The sequence below is a fragment of the Lynx rufus genome, unplaced genomic scaffold (genome assembly GCF_022079265.1).
Source record: "Lynx rufus isolate CCGP_SWC_20201006 ecotype Redwood Valley unplaced genomic scaffold, mLynRuf1.p SCAF_23, whole genome shotgun sequence".
In the NCBI taxonomy this organism is placed as follows: Eukaryota; Metazoa; Chordata; class Mammalia; order Carnivora; family Felidae; genus Lynx; species Lynx rufus.
Genome location: NW_025814838.1, coordinates 7,705,392 through 7,721,478, shown reverse-complemented (window position 1 = coordinate 7,721,478; position 16,087 = coordinate 7,705,392). Strand labels below are relative to the sequence as shown.

Here is a 16,087-nt window from a genome sequence, read left to right as displayed (position 1 = left end):
CAGCCATACCCAAGGTCATTCCTGAGGTAGCTCAACTCCAATGACTGGTCCATGTGGGGATATAAAGGCTTGGCCCCTTTTCCCCAACTCTGAGTGGCCACCCCAACTTCAGAGTTGATCACGGGGTCTGCCAAAGCCTCCAATAACCGAATCACAGCCAAACTGCTCCCTCTGCCTTCCCTCCCCCCAAAGGAGTTGCTCCTTAGTGCACTCCCTAATAAAGACCGCACGCTAATCCATAATCTCTGGTTGGAGTCAGCTCCAGTGGAACCCAATCCATGAGACAAAAGGAGATTTGAGCCCAAGGCACAAACTGTTAACCTCTGGATTTAGCTCTTTGGTCTTATCTAATTCCAGAACCCCCAGGTGCATGTATATGGTGCAGCCACCAAACTCTTGGCCTTCATGGTGAACTTGACCCCCTGGGGAAGCAGTGTGTTCTTTATCCTGTCAGGCCAAAGATACTCCTTAAAGAGAAGAGTGATTATATAGTCCCCTCCACAGCTTTCACCAAGGTCCCATCTGGATTCAGCCTCTGTTGGGCCAAGGCCTACCATCCATCATGATAAAGCACACTGTGTTCACAGCCCCTTAACAGCCGCAGAATGGCTATTTATGACTTTAGGCTGCCAGCATAGATCCCTTCGGGGGGCCTTCTGGGTCCCCAAGGATTTTCTGCCTTAAGGATCCCTGTGGCTCATCTCTCTGAATGAAATAGCCCCAGCTGCTTTGCTTAAGGGAGAGTGAGGAGATGGGGAGCTTCTCCCACTGAAGCAGAATGTCTGACTTTCCCAAGTTCAAGTCAGTAGAAGGGAGGGGACTAGAATATAGTTCTGTATCCTTTTTGCTCCACCACACCACCTCTCATGAACCCTAGGGTTTGCCTCTACTAAAATCTAGACTGGGGGTGGGGGTGGGGGCTCAGTCAGTTAAGCATCTGACTTTGGCTCAGGTCATGATCTCATGGTTTGTGAATTTGAGCCCTGCAATGGGCTCTCTGCTGTCAGCACAGAGCCCACTTCGGATCCTCAGCCTCCCTCTCTCTCTGCCCCTACCACACTCATGTATGCATGTGCTCACTCTCTCTCTCTCCTAAAAACAAATAAAAACATTTAATAAAAAATAAAATGTAGACTGGGATATAGAGGAGAAGGGAACTGATCTGTCCTGTAGATCTCGGACAGATCCAGGACTCTGCAATATCGGGTCTGTTGGAAGTAGAGAATGAGATATGGGACTAAAATCAGGATTAATGGAAAATATGTAATCAGAGTATTTAGTCCCTGCCTACCCCTCCCACCCCCATGCTGGGTGGTAAAGAAGGAATGGGAAGGTGACTTTCTGAAGTGACTTGTGGCCATTAATCTGGTGAAAATTTTCTCAATTTTTTTTTTTAACTCCAAATTGGTTTTTTTTCTTTAAATTTAAATATAGTTGACATATTAGTTTTGGGTGTACAACATAGCTATTCGACATTCATAGATGTCATGAAATGATCACCACAATAAGTCTAGTTCCCATTATACAGCTTGTTTTTATCCTTTAATCTTAGATCCAGAACCTTTTGTAGAGGGGCAGAGGTAGGAGGGACTGGGAAGTGCTGCCCAGGTAGAAGGGGGAATTTACACTCGTATTTTTTAAACGCAATGATCAAGTGATCACCATACCACTCACAGGCAAACTGTCCCAACAGTTCACCTCAGGATTCTCATCAATGCCTAGTAGTGAACATCGGCGGACATTATTTGAGAATTCAGAACTATAAAGCTGGGAGTTTCTTCTATGCCCGGGCAATAGAAACTCTGGACGAGAAGCCAAGAATATGACTCCATCAAACTTCTCCAGTACTTTAAAAAAAAAAAAAAAAAAGTGAAACCCTGCTGCAGTAATGTGATATGCATATCTGAGTCCCTGGAATATATCAATCAGCTTGTGCCTATTTCTGTGGCAGAGGAAAACTAAACAGTGTCATAATAATTTAAAAAAAAAAAATCCTTCCCCCCAGGAGACCAATGTTTGGACAGGAAAGTCTATAGACTAGCAATTAAATCCCTCCTTACCCAATCTATGTGGTGACACTGATAACTCTGCAAGTTTCTGCAAGGCTGTTGGATTTGGTGGAATTTGAAACTTGCTGAGTTTTGGGAACATGTAGGCATTCCCAAAATAGAGACAGATGTCAACCTTCTAGGTCTTTCTTGAGATGACCTATGTGGCATTTAAGGAGAAGATGACTGTCCCATCTCTTGTTTGCTGCGTGGGGGACTATCCAGGAAAGAAAGAGCTGGATCCAAAGTTAAGGTTAATGGTGACTTGGTCCAAGAGTCAGTCACAAAAGAAAAAGCAACCTCCACTAGATAGTAAAATTATAGATGGAGAAATCATCTGTATTGCCAACAAACTATGCCAATGTCTTGTTTCTGTTTATCCATCCAAACTAAGCTTCTCCTCAGGCCTCAACTCAGTAAATACTATCTCCAAACACCTGGTTACTCAGGCCAAAACCTTAAGAGTCATTCCTGAGGCCTTTCTTTGTTTCAACTCCTCCCCCGTGGTCAGTCGTTTTCCTTGCCTATAAAACACCCAAAGCTAGCCATTTTTTCCATCTTCACTATTCGCATCCTAGCTAAAGCTACATTTCTCTCCTGGAGTACTTTGCCTGTTAACTGGTATCCCTTTCATTCCTGTCCCCCCACCCCCTTCCCCAACTACACTATCTTTACAGATTAAATAAGACCTTGTCAGTCTCCTGCTGAAAATCTCCTGTGCCTTTCGCTTGCACTTAGAACAAAATCCACACCCTTTACCATGGCTCCCCAAACCCTACATCTGGTCTCCGCCTACCTCTCTGTCTTTTCATACTACCGTCCAGCCAAACAGGCTATTCCACAGTTCCTTGAACAAGCCAACCTCTTCCTTGTCCCTTCCCCTAATCCTCTTTGCACTTGCTTCTCCCTCCGTCTGGAGTAGTCCTGCCCAAATCTTCACACGTTAGGCGTTTACGACAGTGGTGGTCTCAGTGAACCTTCCCTGACCATCCTAAGCATCACCACAGCCCTCCTCCTCCCCCCGCCATCAGACCGACCCCCATTTAGTTCATAAAGCAACACCTGAAATGACCCATTTTTAAAGATAAATTTTTAACATGTTTGCCTCTTCCCCACCAGTATGTAAGCTTCCGGAGATTGGGAACCTTGTCTCGCAAGTCCAGCCCAGTAACCCCACTAGGTGTCGACAGTTATTTCCTAAATGGGGCAGTCCCGGAGCTGAACGACGCGAAAGGGGCAATGCTAACACAAGGTGACAAGGGCTGTACGGGACCCCGGGTCACTTGGCAGAGTCTCTCACCCATCAATCCAGTGCCCGTTTTGAAAGGCTAAAGACTGAGGGGCATTTTGTCACCAGTCATTAACAACGATAACATTATTATTGGCAAGAAAGCTCAAAGGCGGCGTGGCCTGCCGGTAGGCGCGGGGCAATGGGGCTGGGCCGGTGCCAGGTCCGGCTCCAGGGCAGCGAGACGTGAGGCCCAATAGAGGCCGGGGCAGCCGAGCCCGGGACGGTGGGGAGGGTCGGGGGCCGCGGGCCGGGGCTGCGAGGCGGGCGGCACAGCCGGGAGAACAGAGCAGGGACGCCACAGCCCGGGACCCGGTCTGGCCTCTACAGCGCCGAGGCTTCGCTTCCGGGTGAGGGGCGGGCGAGCCGAGCAGTTCCGGGGCGGGCGGCGGTTCCGGCTGTGCGGGCCGCGCCGCGGCTGCTGGTCCCGGGCGCGCGGAGGGCGCGAGTGGCGCGCGGGGGCCGAGGGGGCGCGAGGCGGCGGCGCGGGGACTCCGGGCCCCGGCGGCGGCCCATGGGGCGGGAGGCGTGAGGCCGCGGCCTGCCCGGGGCTCGGGGGGTGGGGGGAGCGGGGCGGGGAGATGGATAAACTGACCATCATCTCAGGATGTCTCTTTCTGGCCGCCGATATCTTCGCCATCGCCAGCATCGCCAACCCGGACTGGATCAACACCGGGGAGTCCGCGGGTGAGCGGCGGGCGCGCGGGGCCGGGCGGGGGATTGGCTGAGGGCTGAGGGCGGGGAGGGGAGACCCGGCCGGGGGGAAGACGGGGCCGGCGGCTGCGAGGAAGGGGGCGGCCTGAGGAGGGAGGGGGCGGAGAGGCGTCCGGGGCGGCGGGGCCGAGCGCCCCGGGGGCCGGAGGGGAGAGGGAATGGAGAGGAGGACGCGCGGGCGCGAGCGGGACCCCGGGGCTGAGGGGAGCGGCGCCCCGGGCTGAGCGAAAAGTGGCCGAAGGGCGAGGAGACCTGGGCTGGGCTGGCGGGTCCCGGACGGAGAAGGGGGGTGGCGGGGAGACGGTCGCCGGACCTGAGGGACCAAGGAGGAACGAGCTTCGTCCTGGATTGGGGGCGGGGGTAGGGGAGTCCAGGTGGGAGACGGGAAGAAACCGCTCTGGAGAAAACTGAGGCGCCTGGGCAGGAATTAGAAACGAGGTGGGGAGCCGGGGCTGGGAGCGAGGTAGCCCGTGGGGCAGTGCGAGGACCACCAGAGAGCTGCGACGGGAGTCAGGTCCGGCCCCGGTCCCCCGAGGGAGGGAGCTGCGGCCGGGTGCCCGGTGGCCCGACCAGGCAGGGTTAATGTGCTGGAGGAGCTGGTGTGCTGCGTGCGGGTCCCCCTCCCCGCGCCCTCGCCCATCCCCTGCCCGCTCGGCTGTGTTTAAGACGCATGTGGCTTCCGATTTTCCCTTTGAAGTCTGTGTGGTTATAATTTTGCTTTATTTTAGGCCCGGGAGCTATAATAATACTAATAATAAACTTCATTTTATGGAGCATCTTTCATTCCAGCGCATCACAAAAACGCTTTAGAGATCTTAATAGTAGTTACAAAATTAAATAACACATTAGAGTTGCAGGCAGCCCAGCAGCAGCAGCGGTGCCCGCTGGAACACCACCGAGCTGGAGGCAGCAGCGACAAGGTGGTGCCCTCCGGAGAGAAGTAGGCATCTTTCTGAAGGGGATCCCGGGTGCAGGATTTTTCTCAGCTTGGGCCGTCATCGCACATACGTACCTGTACACACTCACACTCACCCAGACCTGTGAGACCAGCCCTGTAATTAACGTAACAGCTGTCAGGAGAGCTGACTGGAATGAAGGAATGAGCCTGTTTTCTAACTGCTCGTTCAGTGCAGGTGAAGGGAATATAGGGGGGTTGGGACTGTCAGACTCCCTCCGTGAATAATTTGTTATAAAAATGTATCACTGTGCTGTCAAAGTTACTTCTTAAGTATTACTTACGGGTCTGTATTTATCCTGCAGTATATTTAGCTCTTAAAAAAAAAGAAAGCTGTAGCTGGGACATTTGTTGCTCCCTCCTCCCTGCCTCCTCTCCTCCATCTAGATCTAGTAACACAAAATCATGCTGTCAGATTTACGGGTTATTAAAATAACACACTAAAAAATTCTCCTTTTCTTGCCTCTACAGTTCTAGCAGAGCTCTTAATGGTAAAACATGCATGATGATTATGATGTGACTGAGCTGTTAGCTAATGCTACTGTGGTAAATTCGCAATATATAAATGTATCAAAGCAGCACGTTCTACTCCTTATGTACAAGATGTTATACATCAATTATATCTCAGTTTTTTTAAACTTGTGAGGTGTGTAAGAAAGGATAGGATGGTTTGGAATTTGATGAAACTACATATCCTGTTTCTGAAAATGTTAGTGTCAGTTTGTACAGTTATATGTGTGACATCCACTTCATGACCTGTTTTTTTAATCCTAATTATATGTGCAGTGACTCCGTTTATGAGGCTTTGGGGCTTTTTATACTTAGGGGCAAAGAGGTTTCACTGTTCTAGCAGAGAAGATGCTTTCTGCAACGTGCTTTTAGGTGAATCCCAATGTAAAAAATAGACTAAATGTCCGTGGGAAAGATACACAGTTGGCCATTGAACAACATGGGTTTGAGCTGCTCTGGTCCACTTATACATGGACCTTTTTTTTTTTTTTTTTTTAAATAAATACAGTACTGTAAATATTTTGTCTTATGATTATCTTAACATTTTCTTTTCCCTAGCCTCCTTCATTCTAAGAATACAGTATATAATGCATATAACCTACAAAACATGTGTTGATCAGCTATTTATGCTATTGGCAAGGCTTCCAGTCGACAGGCTATTAGTAGTTAAGTTTTGGGGGAGTAAAAAATTATGCATGGATTTTCAACTGTGCAGGATGGGAATAACTCCTTCATAACAGTAGACAAAGTCTTCAGCTGTGAGTTGCTGCAGAGATGGGAGGGACAGAAGTCTGCTGATCGAAGGAAGTAGAAAATGTGTGAACTAGGTAAATAATTGCAGAGAAAGCATGCCAACCAGTGGCATAGTAGGATTGTCTAGCATTGTGGAAGCCTCACTGAAGTCAGTGGTGAAGAACATACAGTGCAATCAGCCAACTGCCTTGTTGACCTCTGGTAGTGCTCGGCTGCTTTGATACCAGTCAGTGGTGAAAACCAATAGAACGTTTCCTTCGTGATTGGAGTTTGCCAGTGAAATGCAACAAAATCACAAAGGAACAAAGGTGTTTAACTATTAGCCAAAATGTCCCTGTAATGCTGGTTCATGGATTCTCAGCTGGATAAAAAGTAAAAGTTAATAAAGGAAACAGTTAATGGTATATGGTCAGTGGCATCGCAAACCCAACAGAATTGAAGGACTGGCTGGGAGTGATTGATACGGCAAAGTGGAAGGGCAGGAAATTGTGGGCACGAGGTCCAGAGTGTCAGTGGGGATGTGTGGCTAAAACAGGTGGGAGAGGTGATCTTTCTCCTAACAGTTTCCCTTGCCATCTCACCCTTCAATTAAAAACTTTGTAGCTTGGAACAGGAGTTAGTAGGAACGGTAGGAAATTTTTTCAAAATCATATCTAACTCCTGTTTATCACCTTAAATATATCAGACGGTAAGCCCCCCAGAACTTAAATGTGATGTTCCTTTGTTGACTCTTGAGCTCTTGTGTTGTGGTAAGATACACTTGAAGTTTGATAGAGAGTTTGTACACTCAATGTACACTTTTATTTGAGCAGACAGATCTACTCGAAATTTTTTTTTTTAATCTGGACAGAATTCCACCTTCCAAATCAATGAAACATTTACAGGAAGTTCGAATAAGATCGCAGAGGTGACAGGACCAGCTTTATTCTAAGATCTGTACAGAAGTGACAGCCTAGCAGCAAAAGGTTATTGTGTTGATTCCCTCAGTGCATTAAATACAGCATATTTTGACTGTGATGTTTTTACTGCAGTATTTTAAGTGAACAAAATATATTTTGAAAGTTGAATCCTAGAGCCGAAAGGTTCTGCAGATATAATTTGAAAACCACTGCCATGAACTAGTACAGAAAGTTTCAGGATTCAAATCCAGACTTCATCATTTACTAGCTGTTTGATTTGGGGCAAGTTACTTAGCCTCTCTTTACAGTTCTTCCTCTGTAAAATAGGGATATTAGTAGTACCTGCCTCATTGGATTATTATGATGATTGATTTAATCCATGTAAAACATTTAGAAAGTGCCTAACACACAATAAGTGCTCATTAAAGGTTAGATATTGTTGTATTGCTGTTCTCATTTATAATAACATGTTGATTTTTTGAAATTAAAGCTCAGAACTTGTTACTGTGAGAACTGACACATTTTCTTTATTGGGTGTTCTTGGGTATAAGGCAGTATCAAGAATAAAATGGCCAGGGGCACCTGGGTGGTTCAGTCGGTTAAGTGTCCGACTTCGGCTCATGTCATGATCTCACAGTTGGTGGGTTCAAGCCCCGCATTGCGCTCTGTGCTGACAGCTCAGCGCCTGGAGCCTGCTTTGGATTCTGTGTCTCCCTCTCTCTCTGCCTGTCTGTCTGCCTCTCTCTCTCTCTCAAAAATAAACATTAAAAAAAAATTTTTTTATAATAAACGTTAAAAAAAATACGGCCAGGCTTATCACAAGTGAAATTCGTCTTCTCTCTTGGCATTTCTGCATTACTCCTATACTGTTCTTCTTCATTTAGTCTTTCATCACCATATTCTAGTTTCTCTACTCCTCAGTTTCTGCTTGAAGTACCACAGAAGGAAATGAAATAATCCAAAAACAATAAATAACTGAATAGGATAATTTCCTAAAATCTTGACTAATAAACTGTACTCTCATAAGTTTATGGGCCATGCTTCATACTGGCAGAATTGTTAGTTTGTTTTTATTGTATTGGTGCAAATACAGAGAAAGTACATTCCTTCTTTTCTCGTCTGTATGTGGTAACATGTCCTGAGCTTGTTCTGATATCCTGTAGGTTCTGCACAAACTTTTGAAGACCTAATGAGATAGATATGAAGGAAGTACATGGGGGCGGGGGGGGGCACTTCAGTAAGGACCCTTAGTGTTTTCTGTTAATAAAAAATACTGAATGGCAGTTGAATATCATGGCAAAATTGCATAATTCTGCTGTGCCACGATCAAATTTCTTATGGTTACTGGAACTCATAGCAGTATCTTTCATTTTATATAGTGCTTTATAGGTTTTGAAGCAACTTAACATCCATGACTTGGTTTGATTTCTTAGGCTTTTTATATTTAGCCAATGTAGAATAGCCATTTCTACATCTTTTCCCACATGTCAATGCTTTGCACATGAGATTTGAGTTTCAGTGTTGCATATTCCCTTCAAGAAAACCCTTCATTGAAGTATTACCTATATCTTACTTATGCATACCTTTTTTTACTTAACAAGATTAAAATTCTTTTTTTTTTTTTTTAATGTTATTCTTGAGAGTTAGAAAGCATGAGAAGGAGAGGGGCAGAGAGAGAGAGGAAGACACAAAATCTGAAGCAGGCTCCAGGCTCTGAGCTGTCAGCACAGAGCCCAACACAGGGCTCGAACTCACAAAATGCAAGATCATGACCTGAGCCGAAGTTGGATGTTCAACTGACTGAGCCACCCAGGTGCCCCAACAAGATTAAAATTCTTTTTTTTTTAATTTTTTTTTTTAACGTTTATTTATTTTTGGGACAGAGAGAGACAGAGCATGAACGGGGGAGGGGCAGAGAGAGAAGGAGACACAGAATCGGAAACAGGCTCCAGGCTCTGAGCCATCAGCCCAGAGCCTGACGCGGGGCTCGAACTCACAGACCTCGAGATCGTGACCTGGCTGAAGTCGGACGCTTAACCGACTGCGCCACCCAGGCGCCCCACAAGATTAAAATTCTTAAGTGGCTGAAGTTCTTGCCAGATTACAGAAGAGGGAGATTTGGGTTTTAGTCTTAAAGTGATGTCCTTTGCTTTGTACAAGTCCCTTAACTTCACTGTCACTGTTTTCTCATCTCTAAAGAGACAAACTTTTTGGGAGGGGTGGGGGGAGTTTTATTATTGAGTTAATTCTAACAAGGTCAACAATTAAGCAAAGCTGCTTCTGATGAATAAAATGATCTCGGTGCTCCTGGGTGGCTCAGCTGGTTAAGCGTCTGATTCTTGATTTCGGCTCAGGTCATGATCTCACAGTTCACGGGTTGAAGCCCCACATAGGTCTCTGCACTGCCAGTGCTGCGCCTGCTTGGGATTCTCTCTCTCCTGTCTCTCTGCCCCTCCCCCTCTCGTGTGTACGTGCTCGCGCGCGCTCTCTCTCTCTCTCTCTCTCTCTCTCTCTCTCTCTCTCTCTCTCGCTCTCAAATAAACTAAAAAAGATGATCTAGAAAAAAATGATCTAGAGATTCCTTTTTTGAGGCATCCTTTACAGCAAAGATTGTAGTGACCATTTAGGGTTATACCATCCTAAATCATCCTAGATGAATTTTCTTAGTGTTCTTAACGAAGATTTCCAAATGTTTTCGAAAAGTCTCTTCCAGTACATAGAGGAATTCCTCCTTTATGTCTAATCAAAATTTCCTTTTATACAGTTGGTTATCACATTCACTTTGTAGTCTGTCAGAGTGTATTTATTCCTAAGATTTTCATTCTTTTTAAAATTGTTTAGAGTGTGTAAGGAGTCACAATAACCGACACACTCTTTCCTGCTTGTTATTCTGAACTGAGGGAAAGAAAGAATAATTAGGATCCATGATATTATTTTATTGCTGCTAAAGAGAATATTGGAGAACATGGCTTTTATCTGTGGGCAAGCAACTTCCTCTTCTTACTGGATCTCACGATTGAACAAACTTAACCATCCAGTCCCAAACAGGACTGAGGCACCTGCCCTATAAGACTTCCAGCATGAAAGAACAGAGGAAATGAGGGCTCCTTATGGGCGACTTGCTCCCAAGGACAAAAAGTTGGACCACATATACCCAATTTTTTCATAACTGCCAGTCGAAGTCATTCCTCTGACCTGGGAAGGAATAAGTGAGGGGACACAGATAAGCTAAGAACATTATTCTAATAGCCTCCCCCCCCACACCCCTATCCCTCATGGGGGGAGAAAACCACTTGACACCTAGGAGACGGCTGACATTTTGTGAGGAAGAGATTTCTTTTCGCTCAAGTATAAAAACTGGCAGGTGCTTGGGGAAGTGAAAGACTTTGAAAGAGTATCATTTCCCATTCTGCTACCCACTACCCTCTCCACAGGAAATCCTGGAAACCTCAGATAAGGGACTGTGGTGCTTGACATCTCTCGTGTTAGAGTTCAAGATCACAAGTAGATCCTGGCCTACAGATTGGGGTCGTTGGTTTAAAACATTAAAATTATAAGCTGCCCAAGCAGATATTTATTAAACACCATTTATTAAATAATAAAAAATTATTAAACAATAAGCCCTCTCCCCTGAATGGTAACAATTTAAGTCATTACAGAGGTACTTTCGCATGAAGGAGCTTTGTAACATCAGTTTGAACAAAGCAGTCTGTCTAGAACTTCATTTTGGCAATCACTTTGGACCTGACATAGTGAAGGACAGAATTTGGTTCTACCTAAGGGCAAAAATCTTGAAATTATGTTCTCCTTTAATTTAAAAAGCACTAACAATTTCTTCAATGGTCTTTTGAGTCTTCTGCCAGTACACTGCTTTAAAAAAATTTTTTTTTATTTAATTTTTTTTTTTGAAAATTTTAGAACATTTTCAGTACCCCAGAGAGAAACTCCCATCCCTTAGCCATCACCCCCCAACATCCTGTTCTTAGGCGAGGGGACCAATCTACTTTCTGTCTCTAAGGATTTGCCTGTTCTGGACATTTCATGTAAGTGGAATCATACAACATGTGGTCTTTTATGACTGTCTTATTTCACTTAGTGTAATGTTTTCAAGGTTCATCCATATTATAGTAAATATTAGTACTTTAGTAATTAGTCTTTTTATTGTCAGATATATTTATCCATTATCTATTCATCAGTTAAATATTTGGGCCAGTAAATTTCTTTTACTTCAAACAATAATACTTCAAAATGGTAAAGTGGTACAAACATTTTTTTGGCTTTTTATTTTATTTTTAAAGTTTATTTATTTTGAGAAAGAGAGAGTGCATGCATGTGAACAAGGGAAGAGCAGAGAGAGACAGAGATTGGGAGGAAGAGAATCACAAGCAGGCTCTGCACTGTCAGCGCAGAGCCTGACATAGGGCTCGATTTCACAAACTGTGAGATCATGACCTGAGCTGAAATCAAGAGTGGAACACTTAAGCACCTGAGCCACCCAGGCATCCCTATTTGGTTTTTTAAAAAGTGACATTATTGGGGCACCTGGGTGGCTCAGTTGGCTGAGCATCTGACTTGGTCTCAGGTCATGATCTCGCAGTTCATGAGTTCAAGCCCTGCATCAGGCTCATTGCTGTCAGCACAGAGCCTGTTTCAGATCTTCTGTCCTGTCCCTGCCCCTCCCCTGCTTGTGCTCACTCTGTCTCAAAAATAAATGAACATTTTTAAGAAGCGACATTAAGGGTATCTTAGTGGCTCAGTCAGTTAAGCATCCAACTTCAGCTCAGGTCATGATCTCACAGTTCATGTGTTCAAGCCCCATATGGGGCTCTGTGCTAACAGCTCAGAGCCTGGACCCCTCTTCGGATTCTGTGTCTGTCTGTCTGTCTGTCTGTCTCTCTCTCTGCCCCTCCCCCACTTGTGTTCCATCTCTCAAAAATAATAACCATTAAAATTCTTTAAGTGACATTATCAGTATAAATAATACTTAGCAAATAATAACTTTGAATAAAAATTCTGAGACCAGTCTTTTTTATAGTGTTCACAGGATGTACTTGAAGCTTGAAATCACTTATGTTCCTGTAAATTTTACAGTGTAGGCCAGTTTTCCAATAGAAGATTAAATTTCCTGAACAAAGCATTTATTTCGTTTACAACCTTGGTTCCAGAAGTCCTCTCTTTTTACCATTACCAACAGGGATATAGGCCCTTTGGGATGAAGGATATAGGCCAGTAGGCCTAAAAGTTGTGGAGAAGGGAAGTTTGGGACCAAGAACATGGACAGAAGCCATAAGTAAATGGAGATCACTAAAAGGAAGGAAATTGTGATAAAGAAATTACAGAGTGATGATGCTGTTGCCTTTATTAGACTGACCAGACTTCTTAAATTCTGTCATTTGGCTGCTAGAGCCAAGGCTTTCAGAGCTGGCACAGTGTAGTCAGTATAGCAATCCTCCACTGTTCAGCAGAGTCTGACCTGGAACAGGGGTTGTTTAACCCCTTTCTTGACAAATACTAGGTTTATACTGGAGTTGCAACACAATAAACTTAAAATGGTCCTGTGGGATTTCGAGTCAGCCATATCTACATTTGATTCTTGGATTCCCTTTTTATGAGTTTTATGATCTGGGGCATGTAATTTGATTTCTTAGCTATAAAATAGGGACTGTATATTTATTTCAAATGAAGGTTGTGAGGAAATATAATATGGCATATAAGGAATCAGCACATGGTCTAGTACATAGCAAAATACTCAAATATTAATCATAATTATTATATAAAAAGTCATAACATTTGAATTTTTTAACATTTCCCTTTTTATTACCTATCTTATTTACTTAGAGCTTGCCTTGTTCTAAACAGAAACTTAAGGCAACATGTTGTGTCTGAATTTGAATATAACTGAAACCCAGCCGAACCCAATCTAGGAAGAGAGACTCTGAAGTCCGTGGTAGTGGTAATGTAAGCCACACATACAAGTACAAAAAGCAAGGCCTGCATTGGGTTCATAGGTTTCTGGAACAGACTGAAGAAGAAAACAGATTTCTAAATGAAAGGCAGCCTAGCATAGTAGAAAGGGCACACAGATTTTGGGGTCAAACCAAAACTGACATAGTCAAATCCCAGTCCTGCTATTTACTAGCTATGTAATTTTAGACAAGTTGTAGTTTTAGAGTTTTTTATTAATAAAAATTATATCATTCAGATTTGATTAATGCTTTTTTTCATCCCTTCTAATTGCTATGCACATTCAGACTCCAACTTTATGTTCTCCTGTAGGTTAAAGGGTAACAACTGCAGTGTACTGTGAAAATCATTTAGTTCAGAAGTTGTTTTCTTAACTTTTTTTTTAATGTTTTATTTTATTTTTGAGAGAGAGAGAGACAGAGTGAGCAGCGGTTGGGCAGAGAGAGAGAGACACAGAATCTGAAGCAGGCTCCAGGCTCCAGACTGCCAGCACAGAGCCTGATGTGGGGCTCGAACCCACAAACCGTGAGATCATGACCTGAGCCAAAGTCGGACGCCACCCAGGTGCCCTCGGAAGTTATTTTTAAAGGAATATATCTAAGACCTAGTGGTCTGTAAACTTTACAGTTGAGTATAGAGTCAGTTAGCTTCACCTGAAAGGCTGGAAATATGTTTGAAATATATGAGATAGTTGTTTCTTTATAGAAACCTGACAAGTAGTATAACTGAGGATTTAGTTTTTGTTTATAGAATAAAATTTCTTCTAGTTGTTATTAGTTTCTGTAATGCAACTGTGAGTTTTTGTGTTTTTTCCATACTGCGTTTTTTTTTTTTTTTTTTTTTTAAATTTGAGAGCATGCACAAGCTGGGGAGAGGGGCCGAGGGAGCAAGAGAATCTTATGCAGGCTCCACACTCAGTGCAGAACCTGACGTGGGGCTCCATCCTACGACCCTGGGGTTATGATGCAAGCCGAAATCAGAGAGTGGGTCGCTCAACTGACTGAGCTACCCAGGCGCCCCCATACTTCATTTTAATGTGTATGTAAGCAGTGGACCATATTACATAATCTTATAGGGGAAATTTAGTCACATAATGAAATATTGCTGTTTATGAAATTGTTATTGTTGAATTGTAAATAAGAGCTTAATCATGCAACTTGAATGGATAATGATTTACATAGTGAGTTTATTTTATACACCCTACATACCCAGGAGATTAGGTTGTACAGTGACAGCGGTGACAATGTATAGGTATAAATTTCATAGTTACAGCCTTACCTGTCTATGATGATTTATGCAAACATGACATTCATATCTTTTTGGTTGTCAGAATGTTTTATTTTCAAGCTCTGGAGCTACACAATTTTTCCCGAGTTTTCTTTAGTTCTTTGGCCAACTAGCAGCTGGCTGCTAAAAAGGTGATTACATGCAACACCTGATCCAGTTGATAACAACTGATTGGATATCATGGCTGCATTGTTTCATTCTTTGTTGGCTACAGACTGATGAAAAAGTAATATTTAGCAAAGCTATTGCATTTCAACAAGAGAGGTTAAATAAGAGCCATGAAGGAACCTAAGGATCTTTGAATATCAGGTGCCTAAAAATAAGTATCTGGATCAAAGTCACTCTTCAAAAACACACCTATGCGAACATTACTATGTATTCTCTCATTAGCTGTAAATTACAGGGAGGAGAATCCTTACCAGACATGGCATGAGCAAGCAAAAAGGGGTGTTCCTTTGAGATTTGTTGCTTTAGAGTTGACAAAATAGAGAAGCATATGGATTTGGGTGTTACGATCAATGATACGTGTATTTATGAGTGTATACCAAAATCGTGTAATTTACTTATATGACATTACAGTGTATGATTCCAGTTTTAAAGCAAAGAGACATTTGTTTGAACTGTATTTTTTTTCTTAATTGGGAGGAAAAGGCTGCACTTTTTTTGTGTGTCTCTTTATACTAGCTTTGCTATAAATAAAAGGTCACATTTGGCATTTTGACACTTGGCTGTTGTATATATTGAGCAAAAAGGCAGCTGTTGACTTTTAATATAGATCTGTTCAACTAGGGACTGTATACTATCATTAGAGATTAAACAGGGGTAAAGATAAATGCAGTTGGTTGGGTCAAGTAAGAAAATGGGAGAGCAAAATTTCACTAGGTCTCCCCTTTAGTGGTGTATTCACATTAAGTTATTCCCCCAGGAACATCATTGGGTCTACTTTCAGCTGTAATAAAACAGGTTTTTTTCAAAAACAGACCGTCTTCAGATTAGTTTTGCTGACCAGCCCACAGATTTCTAAGCTATTTCATTTATGACTATTTCATTTTAAAAGTACCATTCAGGCGCCTGGGTGGCGCAGTCGGTTAAGCGTCCGACTTCAACCAGGTCACGATCTCGCGGTCCGTGAGTTCGAGCCCCGCGTCAGGCTCTGGGCTGATGGCTCAGAGCCTGGAGCCTGTTTCCGATTCTGTGTCTCCCTCTCTCTCTGCCCCTCCCCCGTTCATGCTCTGTCTCTCTCTGTCCCAAAAATAAATAAATGTTAAAAAAAAAAAATTAAAAAAAAAAAAAGTACCATTCATTTTAATAAAATAAATCTTTAATTTACTCTAAGTAGTCCTTAGATCTTCCCATAAATATTTCTTATACCACTGGACTTTATTCCAGACAGTCTCGCAACAAATGCTTATTGAAGTATGTATGGTCTGTAAGGAACTGTACTAAATATTTTGAGAGATTGCATTTAAGTAAATGAAAAAATATTTTATTCTCAAGAAACCTGTGTTCTCTTTGGAGAAATAAATTTATATACATAAGAAATAAGTGTCAAATATATGATGTAGCTACTTTCTGTCCAGGTGGTCGAGGAGGAGATGGCATTTGAGGTTAATAGATGATACACTTAATGAATATTTAAATAATTACGAAAACTTGGGCAGTGCTTGTC

General features: G+C 43.2%; 1 protein-coding gene across 2 annotated transcripts in view; it reads left to right on the top strand.

Moving 5' to 3' along the window:
- Positions 1–3,897: 3,897 nt before the first annotated feature.
- Positions 3,898–16,087, top strand: part of MOSMO (modulator of smoothened) — a 59,377-nt gene continuing 47,187 nt past the window's right edge. For both annotated transcript variants that reach the window (XM_047087247.1, XM_047087248.1), the window contains exon 1: positions 3,898–4,023. In XM_047087247.1, the coding sequence (XP_046943203.1) occupies positions 3,918–4,023 (106 nt within the window). In that variant the 5' untranslated portion in view covers positions 3,898–3,917. The remainder of the gene's footprint in view (positions 4,024–16,087) is intronic.